Below are 14,096 nucleotides of genomic sequence, written 5' to 3' on the forward strand. Positions count from 1 at the left end.
AAAAGAAAACCACATTTTAAAAGAGTAAAAGTAGGGCTGCGGATATAGCTCAGTGGTAGAGCACTTTCCTAGCATGTACAGGGCCTGGGGTTAAGCCTTACCCCTGCAAAAATAGAAAGAAAAGAGCAAAGCTGTTGTAGGAACAAAGCACTGTTATAATGTGGAATACCACTGTGACAGTCCCTTCCCCTAAGGTTTAGATATTCTAACCTATCTCCCTCCTTCTCTTCCTCTCTCTCTCATCTGTTGTTAATCTGTTAGGGTTTTAGACTCCATAAATTCACTTTATCAAATTATAAGTGAAATCCAGTGGAAGCCTGCTATTTTCTAATACAATAATAGTGAGTCGGACATAATCGTGCTAGGATGTGACGTGACTGCTGAGCTTGTGTGTCTGCCCTCATTTGCACTCTCACCCAGGCTTGCCAGAGTGTTACTCTGTATTCCCAAGGACTAATGGGAGAGCGGAAAATGGCCTACAGTACGAGGCAATATGGCAGTTACCCTGCCACATTCTTGTGTTTTTTTTTTTTTAATAACTCTCTTGAAGGCATCATTTTAAAAGCCAAGTGGCAATAAATTAACAGACCCCTAGATTCATGCACTGATTTTATTTATTTATTTATTTATTTATTTATTTATTTATTTATTTATTTGGAGGTTTTCAATATGACATCTGCATGGTGAGGATTTTGTCCACATCACTATGTGTCTGTCCCTTTCTGTGATATTCTCAAAGTTCTGCAGTGTATCTGAGCCTGCATTTCTATAGGCGGGGTGTCAGTGCCCTGGAACTGAGCTTGCTGTGTATACTGTGTTTCCCCTTGAGTCTGGCAGAGCTGCCTTGCGAGTCAACCTCTTGTGGAGAAGCAGGTCCATGCAGTGGCACTGTCTGTGGATGCCACACACTCACAAGTCCCCTCCTGACTGTCTCTAGCAGGAAGTGAGCTAAGGGAGCACAGTTGGCAGCACCCTGCCAGGTTTTTCTGCCCAACTCTGGTCTGCAGCAGCAAGTGGGCAAGGCAGCCCTCCCTTTAAAGAGTGGCTGACAGAAATGGGAATTCTGAGTTGTTCTCAAAACAGTCCCACTGTTTTGACTGATGGGTGCTCAAGTGAGCAGTAGCTGTTATCACTCACCTGGACTGGACCTTCGTGTTTACTCTCCAGTACTTCAGTTCTCCCCACTGCTGCTTTTTATGTAAGTACTAGAAACAACACATGATTGACACATGCTTGCTGTTATTAAAAATCCAAGGTGGAAAGTGAAGCTCCTTCAGCTCATCTAGGGCAGGTGCACCCGGCACAGGCCTCTGCTCTCCTGCTCTGCTAGGCAGGCACTGCTGGAGTTTTGATAGGGAGGCTGGGGGATCTTTTTCTGTGTGTCATTTAAAAAACCGTATTGTTTATATAAACTATGTAAATAAAATCAACCTAAATAATCTGTGACTTTTTATATTAAAATTAAGATATCTTGCAAATCATTCCCTATGAACTTCCTCATTCTTTTTTAAAATGGGTTATATAGCTGTAGATTTACAGGAGAATTGCCAGTCTTGGTATTCTCTGCGTCTTACCCCCAGGTTCCCCCGTTGCTGACAGGGTGCATTTTCATTCATTCATTCATCCATTCATTGGTACTTGGACCCAGGCCACAAACAGACCGGAGGTTTGGGAACTATTTTTAGTAATTGTATTTATTTATCTATTTATTTTACAGAAAAGTTGATCAGAAAGTTCAGAGTTGTAATATGCCCTCCAACCTCCCTTTGAATTAATATTTTATACAGTTTGTTATGATTGATAGGCCAGTATTGATCCATTATTAAATAAAAGCCATAGTTTGCATTTGTATTGTACATTCTGTGGAGTTTTGACATGTATGATACGTATAATACAAATTAGTTAAATTTGATATGTATGATACGTATAATACAAATTAGACTGTCCTAAAAATGTCCTCTGTGTTTCACCCATTCATCCCCTTATTTCCCTTCTCCATCCTCTGTCAATCACTGAGCCTTTTACTGCCCATATAATTTTGTCTTTTCTAGAATGTCATGTGTATATACTCTTCAGAATAAACTCAAGACTTTGTGGTTCTGGCATACAGATAGAGTGAGAATTCAGAAACAAACCCTCATGTTTATGGTCAGTTGATTTCCCAGAAGGAAGCCCAGACAAGTCAGTTCGGGGAAGAATAGCCTTTTCAACCAATTATTCTGGACACCCAATTGCAGGGGGAAAAAATGAAATTAGTCTCCTATTTCATTACCATCTACAAAAATTCACTCAAAATGCATTGGATCTAAGTGTAAGAGGTAAAACTATAAAGTGCTTGGGAAACAACACGTTTGAGTAATTCTTCATGACCTTGCGTTAGACATTGTTTCTTAAGTATGACACCCCAAGCACAAGAAAGAAAAAGAAATAGATAAGTTGAACTTCATACTTCCAAAGACACCAGCAAGAAAGTAAAAAGACAGTCCACAGAGAAGGAGAGTGTGTTAGCAAATCCTGTATATGATAAGGATCTAATATCCAGAAAATTTGAAGAACTCTTAAAAGTCAATAAAAAGGCAGCTAGATTTAAAAGCCGGCAAATGATTTGAATAGACGTTTCTTTTGAAGAAGATGAATGAATGAACAAGCGCATGAAAAGATGCTTGACATCATTAGCCACGAGAGAAACGCACATCAAAGCCACAGTGAGATGCTACTTCGTACCCACTAGGACAGCTGAGGATGTGGAGAAAGAGGAGCCGTGCCTGCCCTGGTGGGGATGCAGGGTGACGAGGCCCTGTGGAAAACTGCCCTGCGGTTTCTTCCATGTGCTGGCAGCTAACGGAGTTTACTTCTCAGTGGATGAAATGGTCTAATTAATGAGTTGGATAGTACAACTTAACATACGCTAGAAACCACCGATGGGTGTACCTGAAGTGGGTGGCGTGCACGATATCTCAGTTATAGCTCAGTAAAGCCATTCTTTTACAAAGAAGCAAAGTTCAGATTTTGTCTTAAGTTTTCGTTTTTATATAAAAAGTATTTCAATTGGAACTACTAACAACAGTATTCCTTACAGATTATGAAAATGTATTATATTCTCTGGGATAGATTCCCAAAGTAATTTTTGAGCCTCTCACCAGATGTACTCAAAGAAGCAGCTGGCTGAGCTTAGTTACTGCTGAGGTGACTGCTGGGCTTCCCCTCGCCTAGCCCTGTGCTGTCCTGTCCCAAAGTCTTCCTCTTCCCCCGCTGCCTCAGAATGATTAAAACACTTGCTCACCTCTCCTGTCACTATAAAAGATTCTGAGTTGTATATGACTGTAACTTTAAAGTTGAGCTTTTGCTAAGTTTTTCTCCCTGTCATACATTTAATCAGTGTTGCCCAATTATATTTAGTTGTGTTTGCCATTTATACAGCTGTCTTCATTAGAAACAATAAAGTGAGTAACTTGTTTTCATAATTTTGTAACAGTAAATAATGAAGTTAAAAAAAATAGACTACTTGATCATTTTTGGAAAAGCCTGGCAAATTCTGAAGTCTCTTTAAGAATAACAAATGAGTTAAATCCCCATAAGAAGGGGAAGCGAAGCTTTGATCTCTAGATTCTTTTGCTTTGAAAGTACCTGTGATGCACACAGTTCCTCTCTTGCGAGTAAAAAGCTGGGGGTGGGTGATCAAGCACTTGCTGCCCCCAGAGTTTTTCTTGAAGATTAAAATATCATAGAGTTGACAGCATGTTTTTATCAGTAGTGATCAAATGCTCATCTCAGAAATGAGTTTGCAGGATTGCCTCTGGTTTTTATTTTATGAAATTAAATTGTGATGCATTGGGAGAGAAGAAGTGGAAGAAGTTCTTGTTGAAACACATTTATAAGACATCTCAGTAAGCTGGCAATTATCTTTCATCTCAAAATGGCTTGTTTTTCCATAACCCAAGGTCCCCTAAAGAAAAGGCCTGTTTTGCGGTATTGATTTAGTCTGTAGATTTTTGTCTATAAGCATTGTGACATTTGGAAGCCATACAAGAGGATTATACAAGGGGATTGTGAGGATTTGAAATATATCTTTTTCCTTTGGAAAACAAATCATAATTTATTTTCAATGTTTTAAGTATCTGGTAGGATTTATTTTTGTTTAGGTTTTGAATTGGTTTTAATATTAACTGCATAGTATATGCCAAGAATTAGAATCTGCCGTCATTGAGAATGTAACTAACGATCATAAACTACAGATGGTTAAACCAGGAAACAGAAGCATGTCTAAGTTGATAACGATAACAGTGGTTCCTGAATTGGTACATTATACCAACAGGTAATTTGGTTTGATTTTCTGTGGTAAAATATGGCCAGAATGTGATCCCAGTTGTCTTTGGATATTTAAATGCATCTTGTGAAATTCTTAGAACCTGGTAGCTGGGAAGGGGTTTGGGGAAGCGAGGAGAAAAACCTAGGAGCAAGGATCCCACGTGGGGCTGTGTCAGTCCACTGTTTATTTTTGTGTTATTTGAATTTTATAACAAGCACCACTTTTATTTTTTGAAAAGATGTAAAAAAACTAATGTGGTTATTATTGAATATTCATTAATTCATTGATAACTAATTCCCAGATAATTTATTGAGTTTAATTTATTGAAATGGCAAGTTTTTTAAAAACATGAATGTCTTTGGTTTCCGTTACTGTGTGTCTTGTTGACTGTGTTCTCTTTTTTAAAACAGTTGGCAGTTTTAGATGGACATCATTGTTCTTTAGGCAGCAGAATTCTAAGTTCACTTTCCAAGCTTGCCTTGTAATTTAAGTTTTTTAAGGAAAAAGAATACTAAAAGGAAACTAAAACGAGTCATTTGTTTATGTGTTAACAGCTGACAAATATGCCTTCTTGGTCGAAAAAATTACTCCTAAGAGAATGTGCAAGTTAAGTTTAAATTATGTGACTGGAGAATTACGATGTTACCTGACCTGGGTCTTGTGAAGGTGCGAAGCAGTGCGCTGGGCGTCCTGAGCGGGAATCCAGTCAGCTGTTGGGTGTGGAGGAAGGTCCTGGTGGGACTGACAGATGTGGGCAGCACCTGAGGTCCCAAGTGTTCAGCGCCCTTTTCTTGCTCAAAGTGTGATAATGGGAAAACTAAAGAATTGGGACAGTTAAGTTAATTTGTATTTCAGTAAATTAATAAAAAATGTAAGTCTCAACACAACCTGGTTCATTGTTGATAGTCAGTACTACATTATTAGGAATGTTAAATAAGGCCAATAACAATCCCACAAGCTTCTGAAATATCTGAACACTAAAGCTAAATATATCTGGGTTTCCAGATGACTTGGATACATTAGTATTAAAGAGAATGAGGAAAGGATTTTAAAATTTATTAGTACTCCTTTTTTTATAATTATATTTGATGTTAAGAAGTAACTTGGGGGGCTGGGGATGTGGCTCAAGCAGTAGTGCGCTCGCCTGGCATGCGTGCGGCCCGGGTTCGATCCTCAGCACCACATACAAAGATGTTATGTCCGCCAAAAAATAAATAAATATTTTTAAAAATATATATACCACCTTGCCTTTCCTTTAACCTGAACAGCCACCGTTTGAGGTGGGTCGGGTGAGCTACCCTTTAAAAAAAAAAAAATAAAAAATAAGAAGTAACTTGGGCTGGGGATGTGGCTCAAGCAGTAGCGCGCTCGCCTGGCATGCGTGCAACCCGGGTTCCATCCTCAGCACCACATACAAACAAAGATGTTGTGTCCTCCGAGAACTAAAAAAATAAATATTAAAATTCTCTCTCTAAAAAAAAAAAAAAGAAGTTAGTAACTTGCTAGCATCTGCTTTAATTACACCACGTAATGACTCCATTGTTACTGAATCACTCCAGACCTCAAAATTATTTGCAGTAAAAAGAACAAAGTAGAAAGAGCTTGATTAATTTCTGTGCCACAAATCTCTGTAAAAATGCTGTGAATTAGTTTAGAAGTTTAGGAGACTTTCTTGGGTGTATACAGTAACCAAAACTTAAGATATTATAGGTTCCCAAAAATGTGACCTATATATATAATTTTAGAACTTGTCATGTGATCTCAGTAAATAAATCAAAATTCATATTTTGAGAAATAAAGCAATAAAATTTCTACTTTCCAACATAGAATACAATTTTTTAAAGTTAGTGTAAATTATAGTAGTGGTAGTCCCCCCCTCCAGTTCTACATTTTGTTTCTGTGTTGTAGGGGAAAGAATAAAAATTGGAGGGGTAGTATACCATTCTAGATAAAATAAGGTAACATCAAATCGCACTTTTTTATTTGCTAGGTGTTTTGTTTGGTTCGTAAAGTATGTCTGTCTGTTCTAAATTATTTTAGATGATTTAGGATGAAGGTTTAACTTTAATATAGGCATGCTTTTAAAATGTTTTAAGTCAGCTTTTCATGACTAGAAGACCTAGGAGGAGCAACTCAGAGGAGGGAAAATTTATTTTGGCTCATGGTTTTAGAGATTCAGTCCACAGTCATCCAATTCTGTAGCTCTGGGCCCAACATGAGGCAGAGCATCATGGCAGAAGGGCTTGGTGGAGGGGAGCTGTCAGCTCCTGGCAGCCAGGAAGCAGAGGGAGAGCTGTGGTGCAAGGAGCCTGGGATAACACAGTCCCCAGGGCAGGGGCAGGCCCCAGTGAGCTGCTTGCTGCAGCCATGCCTGGCTCCCTCTACTCTGCACATTAATCCCTCTGTCAGATGGATGAATCCACTGAGTAGATCCCAGCTCCCCTAACCTAGCCATCTCACCTCTGGACATCCCTGCACTGTTTCACTTGAGTTTTCTGGGGACACCTCTTATCCAAACATGACAAACTCAAATTTTAAAAATCCAAAGTTTTACATTTAAAAGATTTGGGATTATTTTGCTCATGTTTTTTCCCTGCTTTTCTCTCTGATCCTTGCTTTTCTATTTGGATCAGGTTCTGAATTTGCCTTTTTCTAGCTAGAAACATTTAGAGGCAGGTGATCGGGAAGAAGTTTATCCCTGTGGCAGAGCATACATTAAAATCGGTGTTGATAGCAGCAACCAGGATGTGCCTTTTCCTTTGTCATTAAACCTTGGTATCTTAGTGCTTTTCAGTTGCTGATAACAATACCACAGACCTGATAAGTCATAGAGTCATAGAGAAAAGAGGTTTATTTGGGCTCTAGGTTCTGGAAGTCCAAGGTCAGTAGGCTGCTTCTGGAGGAGGCTGGTTGGTGGCGGCTCCTGCAGTAGCACATAGCATCATGTTGCAAGAGACCAGGGGGGTGCAAGTGTGGCCTCTGGTCTCTCCCACTTCTTGTAAAAACCACCAGCACTCAATCCTGGGGACCCCAGCCTGATGACCCTGCCCGTCCCTAAGCGCCTCCCAAGGGCTCCACCTCTGAACACCTTAGTTGGACTGCATTTCCCCTCCTAATCCCTCTCAGGAGGGTTGGTGTTAGTCTGTGTTTTGGAGGGGACAAACTGTATTCAAACCACAGCAGCAACCAGGGTGTGCCTTTTCCTTTGTCATTAAGGATGTGCTGACCTGGTGGATGTTAAATATTTAATCGCTGTAAAGTACATGGGTTTTCTGCTTCAGTTGGATAATAAAGCAATTTGTAAGAAACAAAACATATTTTGAAATTGGCATGAGTATCAGGCTCTAACCAAAACCCCAAAACTACTTCAAGTATTTACAGTGAAGAAAATGTAATGCAGGGGATTGTTGGTAATGAGCAGTGCTGTTGCTGACAGTCTTGAGAGGTGACCTGAAGGGTAGCAACTACAGGAGGCCACTGCCAGCCAGGCTGGAGAGAAAGGGCCCAGGGGCCAGGGCCACCAGGAGAAACTGGAGCCTTAATAACTTCAAAGCAGCTGCAGCTGCTACCAAAAAGCAGAAGCAAGGAGAGAGTTTCAGGGTGAACAGCCCTCGTGCTCTGTCCCTACCGCTGGCTGGACTGACCTGCAGAGTTAACCTCCTGCAGAGCAGGCTAAAGCAGGCAGGCCAGGAGGAGACAGCAGACTCAAAGGCCACCTATGGCCAGTCCACTCCCTTGATCTTCTTTGACTATGTCCCAGCCCAACGTGAAACTCGGACACTGCTCTGACACTAGGTCTTATGGACATGGGGATCTCTGGCCAGCCCTTGGTGTCCTTTCTCCTTGGTCATCATGCCCTCCCAGGCTGGTTCTAAGTGGAAGAATGTGGACTTCTCCAACATGTTGTATCTTTTGGACCAGTCATACCTGCCTAACTTGAGTTTCCTGCTACAGCCTCTCAACATTCATAAAGGGTGGTGTTGTATGGGAAGGCCTGACTTGGTCTCTTGTGCAGCTGATCTGGGAAGATTTCTCCTGATTAATTAATTAAGACTTCTATAGCAGAAACAATAGTTGAAAAAGAATAAACTTTTAAAAGTTGTTACTTCTGATACAAATCCTACACCTGACCTTGTGACAGGTCAGTCAAAACCCAGACATCACACTAAAAATACTGGGTAAAGTTATTTTTAGGCTATGTTTATGAAGTATAAATGAATTTCATGTTTTGTTTTTCCCCAAAATAGCTCATTATGTATATGCAAAATATTCCAAATTACAGAATCTGAAACATTTCTGGATCCAAGCATTTTGGATAAGTGACACTCACCCAGCACTAAGCTTTTAATTAAAAGAAATTATTGTTCTGTGCCTACTTTTTTTTTCTCCTTAGTCTGTCTTCTGTTCTCTTTAATAGCTGCGTAATGTTCCATTAGTGGGTGTACCTCAGCTCTTACCCAGGGCCTCACTGCTGGACTTTGAGAGGTTGCCAGGTTTCAGAGTGCTGTTGGGAGCATCCTCCCACATAGACACACTTGGGTGGGTATTTCTGAAGGACAGTGCTTCTCAACTAACTTGAAAATGAGTGAAAAAAAAACACTGATGCCCAAGTTCCACTGAGACTCTTCTTTAAATCAGCATCTCTGGTGAGGGGGTCCAGAGATATGTTGGTATTTTTTAAAAGTTCTTTGGATGATTCCAAATGAAGTCAAGCTTAGAAAGTAGACTTGCTGAATCAATGATTTCTTTCTTTTTTTTTTTTTTAAATATTTTAATCTTGGTGCAGTAATCTGAGCTACGTGGGAGGCTATGGTGGGAAGATTACAAATTCTAGGCCAGCTTGGCAACTTAGAAAGACCCTTTCTCAAAATAAAAATTTTAGAAGTAGTATAGATCAGATTCCCTGGTAGGACACCTGCTTAGCATGTGTGAGGCCCTGGGTTTAATCTCTAGTAACACACACACACACACACACACACACACACTGCACATTTTAGTGGATATTGTAAGTTTTTCTTCATATTAGGGTTAGAAGGAACTCTAATTATAGAAACCTAAAATACTGTAGGCTGAAATAAGATAGTTTACAGATTCTTCTTTTTCTTTTTTTTTTTTCTGCTGTACTATGATTAACACCAAGGTTTCTGCACATGCTAAAAACCATGGAGCTACATCACTAGCCTTTTCTTAAAATTTTATTTTGAGACAGATTTCACTTAGTTCCCAAGGTTGGCCTTGAACTTGCACTTGTGATCCTCCTCCTTCAGCATCCTGTGTAGCTGGGATTGCAGGCATGTGTGACTACACTCTCCTGATTTTTTTTTTTTTTTAATATATATAAGCACCTGAACATAGGTAGCCCAGGGATGGCATGCCACTTTTGTTCCAAGACATCCTGTGTTAGCCAGCTTCTAGCTCCTGTTTTTGCTAAAGCAAGGATGACTTCTGCCTTGGAGCTCTTAGCCTCCAGCTTTAAGGCAGAAGAGAAGTTAGGGTTCCTGCCGTCACATCTGTGTTCCAGGATACAGGCTGAAGGAGAGGTTGAAAGATGAAAGAGTCGAAAGGCATAGGCCAGCTACTATTTTTTGTAAGATTTCTTGAAACTCCCTCAAAACATTTTCACTTGTATGACCACATTGGCCAGCACTTGGTCATCAGGCCATCCAGCTGCAGGGAAGCCTGGGGAGCAGGTTTCCTCCCGAATGGCCTGTGCGCCTGATCCAAACTAGAGGATGAGAGGAAGGGGGACAGCAGCAGCCCCTGGTGTCTTCCACGGAAGCCATGAGAACCGGCCCTCCCAGGGGCACAGGAGTACCCATGACAAGTAGCACAGTGTGTTAACCCCGGGGAGAGGCTCAGCAGATTTAAGACCACTCTGGGACGATGCTGGAGGTGCGTGCTGAATTTTACCTTGTCCCAGGAAACCACGGAGGTGTTAAAGGCCTGTTTTTCAATTACAGTTCTTTGTCTCTCCCTGACATTTTAGCTGTCACCCTGGAGGACCTCCATTGTCTTTGGGACAGCCTTGTCATTCACTGGAGTTAGTCTGTGTGTCAGTGCTGCATCCCCTGGCATCAGGGAGGGCCTGCCAGCACCTGGCTGTGTGTTCCAACTTTGAACTTGGGAAAGGAGCACAGCTGATATGTGGCTGCTTTTAACCCGCACTCTCTGTTGTTGCAGTGGATGAGGGTCGCAGCAAGGAGCCCGACCGACTGCAGGTGTTCCACAAGAAAGCCATCATGCCTTACGGTGTCTACAAGAAAAGCCAGAAGGACCCCAGCGAGGAGGCCTCGGTGCTGCAGTACGCGAGCCTGGTGGGGCAGGCGTGCGCCGAGAGGATGCTCCTGTTCCGAAGCTGAGGGCCGCACACCTGCCTGGGTGCCTGCGCTGCGGGACACACTGCTGTCGTCCGGAACCAGACTTTCCCATTCTGTCTATCCTTGTGGCTTTTCTAAAATATTTTGTGGCAATGTATTTGTGAGAATCTCATAGTTAATATAAATATTTTGAAAATAAGTTATGACCTAGCCTCATAATTGGGGTTTTTCATTTTGTAAGTTTGTTTCTTGAGCAAAATATGCTCAACTTCTGTAATTAACATTGTGGGACGTGATTCAGTCACCGTTGTGCCGTTTGTGTTCGGATAGAGAAATTCCAACTTCTCTTTCCTCGGATCCAGTGGCATTTATGATGGGGGAGCCTTAAGTGCGGGAGGAAGGTGGAAAATGTTTCCTCTCTGGAGAATAGAACGTGCTGCCACTCCGTGTTCAGTGTCCATGACTGCCAGCCTCTACTTGTGGGGCCTAGCAGAAGCTGAAAGGGGAAACGCAGACCTGTGCGAGATCTCATGTCCTAGTTGGTCCTGTTCGTCTGTCATCTTGGCATAATTTTTTCCCTAGAATAATTGTACTAGTTCTCTTTTACTCTCAGAAGTTTGAACAATAAAATATGTAATTACCTTAGTGATATATTATTTGCTTTATTTCTAAAAATCTAAGAAACAGAGTATTTAAAGAACTTTAATTCCTGCCTTGATTCTAAGCCTCATCCAAAGAAAATAGGCACTAATTTTCCATCCTTAGAACTCAGGACACTTGTCTTTGGTAATTGATGACTGGTTAATATCTGATGGCTTTCATAGCTATTCCACAGATCACTCTTAATCACCAGGAGTCACTCTGACCTCTTTGCTCCTTTTCTGGCCCTTTGATTGCGAATGGAGAATGGGTACTGCCCTTGGTACTTCAGAGCAGAGGGAAGCCCCTCTTTCCCTCTCACTCTTGTTGAGCCTCCACCCATTCAGCAGATGCCTGCTGTACAGGTGGTGGGCACTGGGCTGGGCACAGGAGAAGAATGGAGGTAGTTCCCTGAAACAGGGCGGACAGGGAGGGCTGTTTCCTGGACATTCTCTCAGCTGGGCCCCTCTTTTGCCACCCAACCTTTTTCAGTCCCCATTTTGTCCATTTTTCTGTTTTCTATTGATTGATCTTTTAAAAAGCCATGCAATAAAACTTAGTAGCTTGAATCTCATTACTGATTTTAAATTTTTCTCCCAAGATGCACTGAATTTCAACAAAACCTTGAACAGTAACCTTCAGGTAGTTAGAATAAAAAGATCATAAAACAAGGGTTTTAAAAATCAAATGTCTACAAATTCAGTATCCATGTAAACTGTACGTGTGTGTGTGTGTGTGTGTGTGTGTGTGTGTGTGAGAAAGAGATCAAACTGCTGTTTCTTGGGTCCCTTGCTAACTGGAGATGGTGGACTGAAGAAAGCCATTTTCTCTGATCACAAAAATTCTACCTTCTTCTGAAAATTTGATCCACAAAATAGCTTCCAAAAGCATTTTAGAGACTGGGGTGGAACTACATTCAGAATTAGTAGAACTTTTTTTCTTTTTCCTCTAAAATGAAGATATCTTTACTATATGGATTTCTTTAAAATAGAAATGATACTATAAGCAATTAAAATATTGAGAAAAGAAAGAAAGTAAAAGTAATCTAAAATTCTGCCATACCCAGAGAAAGAAAAAGAAGTCTGCTGTACACACATACATACCTATTTATATAAATAAAATTATGGTCTACATGCAGTTTCGGTTCAAGAGTAATAATTTAGGGATATGTCTGAAATGTGAGAGAAATTTCCAGATCAGATTGCACCCTGCCTGCCTGGTGTTCTAGGTTAGCTTCAGAGAGACATAGGGTTAAAAATGCTTCCACTTGGTTGCTGCATCCATGAGTGTGTGTTTTGAGAGAGGAGAATGTGCTCGACCCAGGAGTCCTGCAGTCTCCAAGGCACAGGCTGGTTGGTTGAAGCCTCACTAAGCAAATGGTGGTGGTGGGCTAGGAAAGGACCGTTGAGGGAAGTGACCCTGCCATGTCAGTTGAGGAGCAGCCCAGAGGCCTGCTTTTATGTTGATGGCTTTCATCTAAAGGAAGACACAGGTGAACCTTGCCAAAATAGTGGGTATCATTTACAGTCATAGTGTATTAGTGTCCCGATTTCAGATAAATTCACACTTGCCTCCCTGCCTTGGGAGCAGAGTTACAGTTTCAATTCCCCATGCCACTAGCATTATTGAAAATATTTCAGTTCTATGAGATTTTCATTTTCTTGTTAAATGTAATCTGAGCACTTTTTGTATTCTAAAGGTAGCAATTGTTATCAGATGCATATATTATTCATTTGATTGAATTTATTTAGGAAAGAAATTATTACTGTTTATGTTTTCTAGCTTATCATACTTTTCATCCGTTTTGCAATTAATAATTTCATTTGACTTCTTAATATATCAGAGCCTATTATGCAAAAGAACCTTTCCATATTTCTGAACAATAAATGGTTTGATTTTTTTAGACATTGTATTATTTCAATATGAATAAAAGAGAATATGAACAGTTAACTAAAATGTATCTATTGTTGCTAAGTTAAAAAGGAAAGAAATGAAGTGGAAACAGTTGGGAAATATTTGAATTACAAGTTATTCAAATGAGTGTTCTTTTCCTACAGAAAACCAGTGACTGTAAGGCAAAACAATTTTGATTGCATGTGAAATCTTTGCTCATGTATATGCTTTTTGAACAATCCATTTGATAAAGCTTGAGTGGAAAAAATAAAGCTGTTTCTATGTGCAGTGGTACTTTTCTTTACTTAAAAAACATGTTTTCATTTTTTAAAATCTTGACTACATTTTGCCTGCAGAGAACATACACAGACAATGGAGGTAATATATTGGCTATGTGAATTATAAAATGTAATTTTCGGTAATTGGAGTTCCAGACTATTTCATTACCTATATCAAAGTATAGTGGATTCCTTTCTTAGGAATAAAGTAAATCTCACTTTAAGCAAAATATCTGGATTTCCCCAAGATAAATTAGGACCTGGTGTTTTCTTCTTTTTTTAACCAGATGGATTTACCCATATCCATTATAATTTTCTAAAGTTTAGTTGACAGAGAAGTTTTTAAAAATGTCTCATAAACAAAAGCATAGGTAAATTGTTCTTCATAGTCCACAGCATATTGGTGGAACACATTTACTAGTGTTTTGTCTTTTTATAATGAGGAGGACCCCAATAGGTTAAAGCACTCTGATGCCATAGGAAAGAATAACAAAATGAAATCATTTTTATTCCCATCACTAACCACTACTGACCACCATTTATGGTGTATATTCTTTCAAACGGTTTTCTACTTAATACATGTCTATGTCTTGTTTTATTTTTGAAGAAAATGGGATCATACCATGTATATTGTTCATACTTTTCATCTGCTTAGTTCAT

The 14,096-nt window shown here is 40.1% G+C and overlaps 1 protein-coding gene across 13 annotated transcripts in view; it reads left to right on the forward strand.

Annotated features, from left to right (window-relative positions):
• Ate1 (arginyltransferase 1) overlaps window positions 1–13,446 on the forward strand; it is a 143,620-nt gene extending 130,174 nt beyond the window's left edge. For 6 of the 13 annotated variants that reach the window (XM_078025612.1, XM_078027883.1, XM_078028318.1 and 3 more), the window contains one exon: window positions 10,490–10,825. In XM_078025612.1, the coding sequence (XP_077881738.1) occupies window positions 10,490–10,668 (179 nt within the window). In that variant the 3' untranslated portion in view covers window positions 10,669–10,825. Of the gene's footprint in view, window positions 1–10,489 lie in introns of all 13 variants that reach the window. The other 7 variants (XM_078025133.1, XM_078024436.1, XM_078026469.1 and 4 more) reach the window with 2 other exon arrangements.
• Window positions 13,447–14,096: the final 650 nt, after the last annotated feature.

Source organism: Ictidomys tridecemlineatus, chromosome 1, assembly GCF_052094955.1.
Source record: "Ictidomys tridecemlineatus isolate mIctTri1 chromosome 1, mIctTri1.hap1, whole genome shotgun sequence".
Classification (NCBI taxonomy): domain Eukaryota; kingdom Metazoa; phylum Chordata; class Mammalia; order Rodentia; family Sciuridae; genus Ictidomys; species Ictidomys tridecemlineatus.